Below are 11,507 nucleotides of genomic sequence, written 5' to 3'. Positions count from 1 at the left end.
AGATAATCAAAATCTTTAAATGCATGCTGAACGAATGCCTTCTGTATTTTCAATTTAAACACATCCCAGTAATAAGCCTTTATCTAAAAAGTATAACATTGAAAATGTGTAAATGAATAAATTCAGCTAAACCAAATTTGTGTAGATAAACATTTTTAATATTTTTTTCGATTGTAGAATGGTTTTCATACAGTTAAATAAAACACAAACACTGAATCCTCAAAGCTGCTGCCACCTAGCATCCACTTTTCAGCAAATGAGTCACACCAATAAAATAAAAAAACAGTTATCAAATTAAAGTTTAGAAGATTTCACATGAAATGATTAAACTTGAAAAAAAAAGAAAAAAAAAACAGAGGCAAGTTGGAGTTGGCATGGCTGCCAATCAGTGCAAAGGGAAATAAATTAATAGTTTCTCAAGCTAGACAGTTGATCATACTAAAATCTACACTTAACAAATATCCTGCAACTCCTGGCCAATATATCTCAATAAAAGACACACAAAGCTTCCTGAACTATCTCTGAAGTAGAAAGTTATTTTGGGTTGCATAGGGTTGCAAAAATCCTTTGTCATCTCTCTATTTTAGTTTGGGTTTTGGTTGTGCTTTGAGTAAGACAGTCCTGTATTTCTCAGTCTGGTAGACATCTGAGTTGATGGCCTCACTGGAGTCGTTCAGTGTTATGTACACATCCCCGTTGACTTCAGTGACTTTATGAATTCTTTGCTTGACACCCTTGGAGCGCCACGTAGTCCTCAGTGGTTTGGCTGTAGGATCGTCCACAGCTTGGTAAAGCCCTTCACCCTCTGCAAGTGTGATCTTGTACTTGTGCCATGGACAGACAATGCACAGCCGTCCGTTAAACTCCTAACGGTGACATAACATGAAGTTGGGTGTTAAATACATATGAGTTGCTGTAATGACATTGTTAAAAAAAACGTTATTTTATAGTTAATTATTTTACAGAACTGTGTCAAGTAGTGCCTGTTATATAGTATTTGAGTAAATGTACTTTAATATTTACACATAATATCAGAAAAATCACCTCAATGTCTCCATACTGCAACGCGCCCCCTGAATCTTTCAGTTAAAAAAAAAAAAAAAGCACAATGTATTATACACTGCAGTATTTCAAGACTGGGATGAGCTGCAGCAGAAATGTCAACATCAACAACGCCCACAGACTCAAAGCTTACGGTAGCAGCGCATGTCCATTCCATAAAGCTGCCCTTGGTGGTACAAGACCAGAACATCTCTGCACCCATTCACCAGCTTCGTAACCCTCCCAGCCTTGACAATGTCTTCCTTCTTCCCGATGAAGTGCAAGGAAGGAGGGGATGAGGAAGAAGGGGGAGACAATGAAGCAGAGGATTTCTGGGAAATCTCTTCCTCAGAGGACATACTGAAGATTTCTTAGAGGTGACTTCCTGGTAATGATCAGATAATAAAAAAAAACACAAAACAACTTTTTGATTACACGATTTATAGAAAAAAGGTAAGTTGAATAGTTATTAGCAACTCCTGTACATTTCCTGTGAATTTCTCATTGGAGCATAGCCTATTTAAAAAATAAAATATGCACTACATTGCCAAAAGTATTCATTCACCCATCCATATAATTGAAATCAGGTGTTCCGATCACTTCCATGGCCACAGGTGTATAAAATCAAGGCATGTAGACTGTTTCTACAAACATTTGTGAAGGAATGGGTCACTCTCAGGAGCTCAGTGAATTCCAGCATGGGACTGTGATAGAATGCCAGCTGTGCAAGAAGTTTGGGGTTGTTTTTCAGGAGCTGGGCTGGCCCCATAGTTGCAGTGAAAGGAACTCTGAATGCTTTAGCATATAAAGAGATTTTGGACAATTCCATGCTCTGAACTTTGTGGCAACAGTTTGGGAATGGTCTTTTCCTGTTCCAACATGACTGTGCACCTGTGCACACAGCAAGGTCTTTAAAGACATGGATAAGCGAGTTTGGTGTAAATGAACTTGATTGGCCTGCACAGCATCCTGACCTCAACCCAATACAACTCCTAGAGTGGAGGCTGAGAGCCAGGCCTCATCAACCACCAGTGTCTGACCTAACAAATGCGCTTCTGGAGGAATGGCATAAAAAAGTAACTAAACCTTGTGGAAAGCCTTCCCAGAAGAATTTGTTATAGCTGGAAAGGGTGGACCAATGTCATATTGAACTCATTTGATTAAGAATGGGATGTCTATTAAGTTCTCATGAGAGTCAAGGCAGGTGAGCCAATACTTATGGCAATATAGTGAATATGGCAAAATATGAGAAAATAAAAACGTGTTAAAGTATTGTCTAACATAGAGTGAGGTCAGTTTTTATATTCAGTTACACACACACGTGGAGGTTACTCACTGTTCTAGTTCTTTCTGTGAAATTATGCCATCTTTATTAATGATATTTTTAAAATGTCACTGAACTGAGAATCAGCTAAAAATGACAAAAAGAGAACAATATTTACATCACAATCTAAACATTAAATTAACCTACCTTTTATACAACTCTGTGAACGTATGCTCTGTAGTTGGTTGTCGTGGTAACAGACATTGTCCCAGGTCGCCTCTGGTGGTCTTCAAACTGGTTGTTGAGAATAACCGGTTTGAAGAGATAAAAGTGAAATCCGGAGCCTAGCATGCGGCTTATCTCGCTTAAATTATGCCCCACGTGGGGACGCTGACGCGTTATCTTTATCAAACAGGCTTGCTAAATTATTTGGACACGTATCAAATGATGAAAAACAAATAATTCTAAGTATTAAGAACGCATGTTTCCAGCGAGTTTACGGAAGAAGAGCTAATGTTGTGTGTTACATCCAATTTTATCCCCAGTGAAACACGGAACTCTCTGATTAACCGGATTGACTGGCCTTTTACCCACGCCAAATTCAGATCAGAAATAATGCAAAACGATCAGTTACCATAAATGTGTGAACCAAATAAAATTTCTTTCTTTCTTTCTTTCTTTCTTTCTTTCTTTCTTTCTTTCTTTCTTTCTTTCTGTCTTTCTGTCTTTCTTTCTTTCTTTCTTTCTTTCAGTAAAGTTTCTATCATCATTGTTCAGGGCAGATAGTGTATGTTCTATGCAATCCACCTACAATGTATGAAACACAGCACAGACATCCCCACTCCATCTGTTCTTATAGCTCGTCGTTCAGTTTGCAATAAACCCAGTGGGGTAGATGGTTTAGTGTGCAAGAGCTTTTTGTCTTAATGGGTTTACTGGTGGGCTTTAAGCCCTTTGATGGATTATCTCTCAATGTAATGCTGAACTGAGCGTTGTTTGGTCGGACCGGTCGTCTCTAGAATTCTGCCTTTATATCTGTTAACATTTAATGTCTGACGTTTCTGCTTCCCTGGGACTTGGCTCGCGTGTACAGCGGGAAAAGAGAGCGCTTTGAACTCTTTTCGTTGTTATGGAGATACATTCTGTGTAGGGAAATACAATTCAAGCCTGCAACCTATTGAAAAATTAATGCCTTTGGTTAGTTAAACATTACACGTTCTCTCAGTTATCTTTCGCAGCTGAAGTCCAGAGTGAGTCATTTTGAATATTATCATATTTTAGACAAACTAAATGCTTTTACGATAGTCATACATGAAATGAATTTGTAAGCAGAATAATGATGATTTATAAAGCATACCAACTTTTGTTTATGGAGGGGGTTGTTCTAACATCAAACTGACTAAAAATCAGTACTTGTTACCTAATGCTTTACGGCTATAATACTTTAAGTTTGATTAATTAATTGTTCCCAAAACCGTGTATGATATTGCAGTATGGATTAACTGTAAAGACTGTGGCTAAGCCTGAGGGAAAGGAGCTGTGGGGTTGTTACACTGAGTGGGACAGTCTTGAAGATGGTCTCAGTCAGGCCAATACCTCAAGACCAGTGCAGCTGCTGGCCAATCTACAGTAGAAGTCACAACAGTTGCTGTGTTTGCTATATTTATATTTGACACTGTAGAGAAATGTGTGACGGCTGCAGGGTGGTGCAATGGCTCCATCCTACTCTAGTGTCAGATTTCAGCCTCATACTGGTGTCTCACGTTTTGCTCACCATCAACAGAACACAGGGATAGTAATGATACAGAGCAACCATTGGCTATAGTTCTCTGACAGAAATCGCTAGATAAAACATGCTGTTTTGTAGTGTTGATGGGATAGCACAAAGATTTTAACATTTTTAATTTTTTCTGTGAAAGTTTAGCTCATAACTGTATAATTATGTTGTGATTGTCTTTGCTTTTTGTGACCAACTGATGGAGAGACTAAAGTGACATGTCTGCCTCTCTCAGGGCAGGTGGGGTGAACTAAAGGACGAAACGTAGAGAAAAAGGTAGTGTAGGAAATGACAATATGTCTGTACGAGTGTCTGAAAGCTGTTGGGCTACAGCGTCACTACGCAAGGTAAGCAGAAATAGGACATCAAAACTCATGGTTGCTCTGTAATCTCCAATAACATTATTTGTCCTCTTCTTTGTCCTGTCCCTTAGGTTTACTTTGATGGGTGTTTGCCATGCAGACCACATTTCAGGGTTAAGCATGGAAGACTATCCCCTCCTGGGAATTTGCTCTATGGAGGACAGGACTCGGCTTTTTCATCTGGTCCAACTAGTGAAAAATCTTGACCCGAAGAGCCTTGCATATGATGATGGTATTGTTTGTGGAGATGATGAAGGTGATGAGAGCTATTCTGCAGTGGGTGGTTGCAGTTCTGATGATTATCAAAATCCTGGCGAAGACGTGAATGAGGATCAGGATGAAAATGGAGCTGCTATATCTAGTCCTAATGTACCCAGTTTTGCTAAACTATCACACGTTCGAAGACGTCTTGACTTCAGTGACGAACCCACTGATCTTCAGCGGAGGCTGTTTTCTCATCCTGCAGATACTGTTCATGCCTTTGCAAGTCATAACAGAAATAATAAGCACATCCAGGAAAAAGGATCAGTCACACCTGTGGAACTTCAGCTTCACAGCAGAAATGCTCTGCTATATGGCAATCAAGAGAGCAACAACTGCAAGCTAGATGTACATAGCGGTTGTTGTCTGTGTAACTGTCCCAGCAGAAAAAGCAATAAGCTAGGCATCAGAGGAGAAAATTCCACCCTAAACTCAAAAACCAGATTACCACCAAACACAGAGACATTCAACAATCCAAAACCCAGTCCTGCAACAGTGATGCCAAAGACATTTAACAACAAACCATTTAAACCCAAAGACAAAAACAAAATCTCTCGAAAGACAAATCACTACACAGACATGGCCAAGCTCATACCTGTTTATGAAGCAAAGGGAACAGCTGGCTACAATTATGGACTGCCACTGAGTTTTACTCATGCTCCACACAAAAAGTGAGTTGCAGTGGCATCCATCTTTCTTTCACCTTTCTGGAGGATGTGATGACAACTGTTTGCTTAAATATTTCATGCATGTTTTTTTACATGTATGTATACAGGCAAGTGGGAGGACAGCGAATTAGTGTGTGTGTGAGGAAAAGACCTTTGATACATGCAGAGTGCAGAAGAGGAGAGACAGATGTGGTGACAACTCCAGGTGGAGAATGTGTGATTGTCCATGAAAGCAAAGAAGCCGTGGATCTCACACAATACATACGGCAGGTAAATGTGCAGAGACAATAAATAAATCCTACAATGCTAGATAGATTTTACAACTGTGGCTTTACCAGATCAACATTGTTTGCTTGTTTTATTATGTCATGCTGTATCTTGTCCCTTGTTCTTTTGTCCTTCAGCACAAGTTCTACTTTGATCAGGTTTTTGGAGAGGAGAGCTCGAATGAAGACATGTATCAAACAACAGTTTATCCTCTGGTGCAGCACATGCTCAGTGGGTAGGTTTGTGCTGTGCATTGGCACCATACATTTTTGTGTGTGTTTGTGTGTACAGGGGGAAATCGGCTTAAAGTTTCAGCTCAAATTTTTCCGCTCTTTGTCTTTGTCTGGTTTCCAGTCCACCTATACTGCATTTGCATAATGTGTGTCCACAGGGGCAAGGCCACCTGCTTTGCATATGGACAAACAGGTGCAGGAAAGACTTACACCATGCTCGGCTCGTCTCCTGGGAAACCTGGGTTGTATGCTCTGGCGGTTCAGGACATTTTCACTCATCTGTCCACCACATACAGATACTCATCACTGCTGGTTTATGTCAGTTTCTTTGAAATCTACTGTGGTCAACTGTATGACCTGCTGGACCACAGGAAAAGGTGTGCAGATGTGAAAATACGTCTTTACTTCATCAATTACCTACAGCCACCACTTGCTGTACTGTATATATATATATATATATATATATATATATATATATATATATATATATATATATATATATATATATATATATATATATATATATACATAACATGTTGTCATTACAACCTTTGTCCTTGAGTTTTCCCATTAAGATAATTTAATCTTTAGAAATGTGAGTGTCACATAACCAGAATCTTCACTCTCATTCAGTTATAATAATAAAGCTTGATTTCCTTGTCTCAATCTCTCTTTCCTTATGGAGGTTATTTGCCAGGGAGGATGGACAAAAAGTGGTTCACATTTCAAGGCTGCGTGATGTCAGAGTGGACTCTGTCAGCTCACTGCTGGAGGTTTGTGATGATTAACATCACAACACATAGAGCATATTTATACAAGGACTGTGATTCTAAAATAAGTGATCTATCCTTTAAAAGAAGAAAAATTAATCTTAATTGCAAAATTCATGGCAGGAGATAAAAAATTGTGTTTTAATTTCAATCAGAAAGGACAGTATGGAAACAGGTCTGCATAGGTAGAAAGAGGAGTTCAGCATACAGCACACGACAGTAAGGTCGATCAGGGTCTGCTGACATCCTCAAAGATACATCAGCTCACTCTTAAATACCTTCAATTCTTCAGATGTTATCTAATAAGAAAAAAATCTATAGTATTACTGTATTCTAGGTGGCAATTATGGCTAACTTTCTCACCCTTCTTTTACATCACCTGCACCTCTTGTTGCCTTTGCCAGGTGATTTCACAGGGTACAGCAGAACGAACACAAGGGGTGAGTGGTGTGAATCCACTGTCCTCTCGTTCCCACGCCTTGCTTCAAATTCAGCTTAGAGATCCAAACAAGCAGATAACTGGAAGGTGAGACATTATACATTTTATTGTTTTCGCTGAGTATGTTATGATTTGTTTGACTTGCTTTTTCTTTTTAGCTTTCAAGCTTTTGAGATGTGAACTTGTGCCATAAAGAGTGACCTGTTTGACTTGATGAAGGTCTACATACCCAGAGTTTCCTTCTAGTTATATTTTTAGTTTATGGTTTGCAGTTTTCCTAATAGCTTTGTGCCCTGGGCTACAACAAAGTAAGGAGACCACCAGCATTAGCCTCAAGACCACTAGCATTTGCACGAAAGGACTGAGCAAAGAAGTGCACGTGTTGTGTGTATCTGTGCAGAATGTGGTTCGTTGACCTGGCAGGAAGTGAAAGGGCATCAGACGCCAAAGAACATGACAGGCAGAGTCGTATAGAGGGAGCTGAGATCAACCAGAGTCTGTTGGCAGTAAGTTTTGCAGACAGCATCACATACTCAGACATCCCACTCAAGACACATAAGAATATGTTATTTCTTATGTTATTTTTTTTCCTTTTTTGTCTTCAGCTTAAAGAATGTATTCGTTCTCTTGACAAAGAAGAATCACACACACCTTTTCGACAAAGCAAACTTACTCTGGTAAGAAGATTATAGCGTCTAATGATAGAAGCATACATGAATATCATACCTGATGTTCTTGTTTCTCCACCTCGACCCCTAACTTCCCCTGTGATTTAATATCAGTCTACTTCATTCTCATTCAAGGTTTTAAAAGACTCATTTGTTGGTGACTCAATGACATGCATGATTGCAAATATTTCTCCTGGTCACCCAGCAACCGAACACACACTCAATACACTGAGATATGCAGATCGGTAAGTATTTAGTGAGAATGAGTTAGTAGTTATACTGGTAGAAATCTGATATATCTGACAAGTTACTGGAAATTTAGTCACTTTTGCCTAAATGATGTGACATAATAATTTAAATTTATTTTATTTTTTTAATAGAGTGAAGGAACTGAGGGGAGCAGGAGGATTAAAGGGAAGAGGGAGCAAGATGGTACCTTCCTCCAAACATTGCCTGTACAAAAGCAGCGGCAGTAACAGGACTGGGACCCCTAAAAACCCAAACCTAGGGAAACAAAGTGATATTTTTGGTTTCAATACACCTACAACAAAGTTATACACGGAGGACAGACTTCTCTGCTCAACACCCAAGAGCAATATATGTGGAGAGGAAACACCATCAGTGGCCAGAAAAGGGATTGGACTTGAATGTATTACACCAATTAGAGGCTGGCTGGGGAGGAATGATAAATGTCATGGGAGAAAAGGAGCAAATGAAAGAGAGACCAGGATAGTAGAAAATGAAAGTTATGGAAACACTCACAATCACTGCGTTAGAGAGAAAAGTGGCAGGGCAGTGTTGGAACACGAAAATAATGAGCAGCAAAAACAAGAAGGAGCTCGTAAAGCTTGCCTAGCTTTTACTGAGCGGGAATCTGGATTCTACCACAGAGTAAAAGAGAGCTGGCAGCACACTATGAAAGAGACAAGAAGATTGGAAACAGAATGGATAGAACCAAGCAGACAAGTGGAAAACAGCAGAAACACAAGCAGTGAAGTAGTGAGGCAAAGTGAAAGAGGTTTACATATTTACATTGATGAAATGGAGAGGAAGAGGCACCTCAGACATTATCATCAAGAGCTGCAGCAGTTTATACCCTCATCAGCCTCACCATCTGTCCACTTCTCCTCATCTCCAACATGCCAATCTTTCTCTTCTTCTGCTCAAGGCTCTCTATCTTCCCTCTCTGCCCAAATGTACCATGCTTTGGAAGACACTTCACCTGCATGCAGGGCCAGGTTGGCTAGAGTTGGTTATAATAGAGGGCAAATACCTTCTTCTGGTGGTGAGACTCACATACAAACCGAAACATCTTCAAACTTCTGTAACAATAAGGATGAGGATGCTCAAGGAAACAGTGGCAGTAGTGAAGACTCAATGGTTTCTTTGGAAGAAATAGAAGCAAGCTTTAGGCAAGACTGGTGTGAAAATAAGAAGAGGGTTAGCAGTGGGTTAGTTAAGGCAAGAGGTGAAGCAAAAGTCAGGAGAGATTATGAAAGAACAGCTGGACTGGAAAGGAGAGAGAGGAAGTGTGCTTGGGTAGCAGCCACAGAGATGGAACCTGCAGAGAATAAGAAAGAAGCAGAGGGACTGGATACCTCAGATATCCCGAATGATGGAGATTGGAGAACTAAGCAGAAAGAAGCAGCTAACTGCTACAGCGTAGGATCTACCTACAGTTGCAATGACAGCAACAGCCTCTGTACCCACCTTCCGTTTGAGTTTCAGCATCAGCGAGCTCCTGCAGAAAGGCCCCTCTCACCATCTGAATATGCCTACACACTCCTGACCTCAAACAAACCAAGTGAGCCTTCTGTCGAATCAAAATATACTAGATGCAATGCCAATATTCATACTTTACCACTGCAAAATACTCCAGAGGTGACTTGCCAGAGAAAGAAAGCAACCTACTCTGTTACCAATCAGTCAACTACTTTACCTGTCACTATCATGGCCAAAGTTGGATGTATACCTGCTGAGTCCCTTAACACACCTTCAAAATGTTCTGCTTACACAAAGACATACAACTGTCCAGATGTCAATACCAAAAAGTCTGTTCTACCTCAAGATGAGACTTCTGTGGATTCTTTTAGCTATATCATGGATCCACTCAGCATCTCCCTGCTTCAAGTGGACCAACAGGCTGCAACAGCTTCGTTTCTACAGGGAAACAGCAATACATCAGCCTGTCCGGTTGAAAGAGTGAGTGGAGAGACTGGAAAAGAGTGTCTCTCATGTGCTGAAATGGAGGGGAAATTTGTGGAGGAAGGGGATGCAGAATTTCGCCTGTCTCTTTTGGAGCTGCCACAAGAAAAGACTCTCCATCCTGCTGTTAGTGATAGTAATCATACTGATCGACAGATATACATAAAAAACAATGTCTGTGGAATAGGTAAGTGTTCATTTTCTCTCTTTCTCTCTCTGTTTGTCTGTCTGTGTTGAAAGCAGTTAACAGCTTCTTATTTTGTCCAGGTACAAACAAGCCTCACAATCCTGAGTGTACCCTGGCTTCAAACCAGAATCGAGAGAATAGTCAGAAAAACCATAGTGTACCAGCTTTTAACAACAACGTCAGTGCATCCCCACCTAAAGCTGCTTCCTGTGCTTCTGTACACACTCCTGTCAGGTTACCGTCTGTCCAGCACTTTGGCAACACTGGCTTATCCACTTTTAAAAATCCACCAGAATATGCATGTGATGAGAACAAAAAACATTCATTCTCCATTACAACACAACACTCAGGATGTTCCTCAGCTCACTCCAATACACTACTTTTAGACCAATCCAGCAATTCAAAAACTTCACCCGAACCAAACAATCCTGCAGAGTTAAGTAGGCAAGAAAGATTGAGCAATCAGCAAATTAGACCCACAGTCCATCTGCTTACCCTGGATGACTTGAACCATGCCAAGTAAGTATCAGAGTTCTCAGTATTTTGTGAAGTCATCCAATATAAATGTAAATTTGATTTGCACATGCTAATACTACAGAATACTACGTTATTTCACCCAATCTAACATTAGGTGGTGTATTGTCAAGGCCCATTTGGAGCAGCTGAAAGATATGGAAGCTTTATGTCATAAAGAGAAGAAGCTTTTGTGCCAGCAGCATGACATGGTTTGGCTAAATCACATCCACAATTGTTAGTTCAGTTAAGATATACTCCTTTATGTTAATGAACTTCAGATTTCAAAGAAATTTTTGTTCCTCTTTGTCTCCCTGTCTAATAGGCATTGGGGGAATATGTCCACAAGCTGGCAGAAATCATGGAAAGAAAAGCAAGATGTGCACACAGCATGAAAGCTCAGCTGCAGCCGTACCTGAAACCTATTCAATCTATGAACTCTCAAACCCAAACCCAAAGAGGAGAAAATTATTGTGATTAAATTATGTAAACTGAATGTTTTTTAAGAAAGAATAGGCTTCATGCATTTTACGTCATGTTATATGAAGTCATTCTTTTTAAAAGTACACAGTAAGTTTCCTCTGATGCATGTTTATTCTTATATTTAAGTTACTTCATTTATTGGTGTTTTTTTGTGTGTGTATCATCAAGACAGTTGTTACCAAAAGCTTTTTCAAAGTCAGCTTTATTGTCAATTCTGCAGCATGTACAGGACAGAGAATTTAAATTACAGTTCTCCCAAACCTCTGTGTTATGAAATACTTTGAAATACTTTAAAATAATTTTTAGCAAAAAAAATAAATAAATAAATAAATTAAAAAAAAATAATAATAATAAACTTGATTAAATGTG

At 39.6% G+C, this 11,507-nt stretch overlaps 2 protein-coding genes across 3 annotated transcripts; one reads left to right on the top strand and one right to left on the bottom strand.

Moving 5' to 3' along the window:
* Window positions 1-484: 484 nt before the first annotated feature.
* Window positions 485-2,842, bottom strand: LOC121649355 (Rieske domain-containing protein). Of its 2 annotated transcripts, none has more exons than XM_042000120.1 (4): window positions 2,513-2,842; window positions 1,196-1,426; window positions 1,045-1,073; window positions 485-866 (listed from the first exon to the last, which is right to left on the bottom strand). In XM_042000120.1, exons 2-4 carry the CDS (start codon window positions 1,398-1,400, stop codon window positions 579-581), a joined length of 522 nt encoding a protein of 173 aa, XP_041856054.1. In that variant the 5' UTR covers window positions 1,401-1,426; window positions 2,513-2,842; the 3' UTR covers window positions 485-578. The 2 variants fall into 2 exon arrangements, with proteins under 2 accessions (XP_041856054.1, XP_041856053.1); XM_042000119.1 differs by having other exon boundaries at window positions 1,045-1,079; window positions 2,513-2,839.
* Window positions 2,843-4,370: 1,528 nt separating this feature from the next.
* On the top strand, window positions 4,371-11,389 carry LOC121648582. Its single transcript, XM_041998784.1, has 14 exons — window positions 4,371-4,429; window positions 4,516-5,376; window positions 5,481-5,643; window positions 5,778-5,875; window positions 6,032-6,250; window positions 6,559-6,646; window positions 7,048-7,169; window positions 7,483-7,588; window positions 7,688-7,759; window positions 7,886-7,995; window positions 8,131-10,142; window positions 10,223-10,661; window positions 10,774-10,867; window positions 10,981-11,389. Exons 1-14 carry the CDS (start codon window positions 4,371-4,373, stop codon window positions 11,134-11,136), a joined length of 4,599 nt encoding a protein of 1,532 aa, XP_041854718.1. The 3' UTR covers window positions 11,137-11,389.
* The last annotated feature ends 118 nt before the right edge of the window (window positions 11,390-11,507 follow it).

The sequence above is a fragment of the Melanotaenia boesemani genome, chromosome 11 (assembly GCF_017639745.1).
Source record: "Melanotaenia boesemani isolate fMelBoe1 chromosome 11, fMelBoe1.pri, whole genome shotgun sequence".
Taxonomy (NCBI): Eukaryota; Metazoa; Chordata; class Actinopteri; order Atheriniformes; family Melanotaeniidae; genus Melanotaenia; species Melanotaenia boesemani.
Note: the sequence above shows the minus strand (reverse complement) of the source record. Positions and strands in the feature narration are given on the sequence as shown.

Bases quoted from the DNA above. Each gene is read 5' to 3' on its own strand.
- LOC121649355 (XM_042000119.1), bottom strand. From the start codon at position 1,400: ATGTCCTCTGAGGAAGAGATTTCCCAGAAATCCTCTGCTTCATTGTCT. The intron at 1,080-1,195 runs GTAAGCTTTGAG...TTTAACTGAAAG, and splicing joins AATGGACATGCGCTGCTACC to ATTCAGGGGGCGCGTTGCAG. The intron at 867-1,044 runs GTGATTTTTCTG...TGTCACCGTTAG, and splicing joins TGCAGTATGGAGACATTGAG to GAGTTTAACGGACGGCTGTG.
- LOC121648582 (XM_041998784.1), top strand. From the start codon at position 4,371: ATGACAATATGTCTGTACGAGTGTCTGAAAGCTGTTGGGCTACAGCGT. The intron at 5,377-5,480 runs GTGAGTTGCAGT...GTATGTATACAG, and splicing joins ACTCATGCTCCACACAAAAA to GCAAGTGGGAGGACAGCGAA. The intron at 10,868-10,980 runs GTTTGGCTAAAT...CCTGTCTAATAG, and splicing joins TGTGCCAGCAGCATGACATG to GCATTGGGGGAATATGTCCA.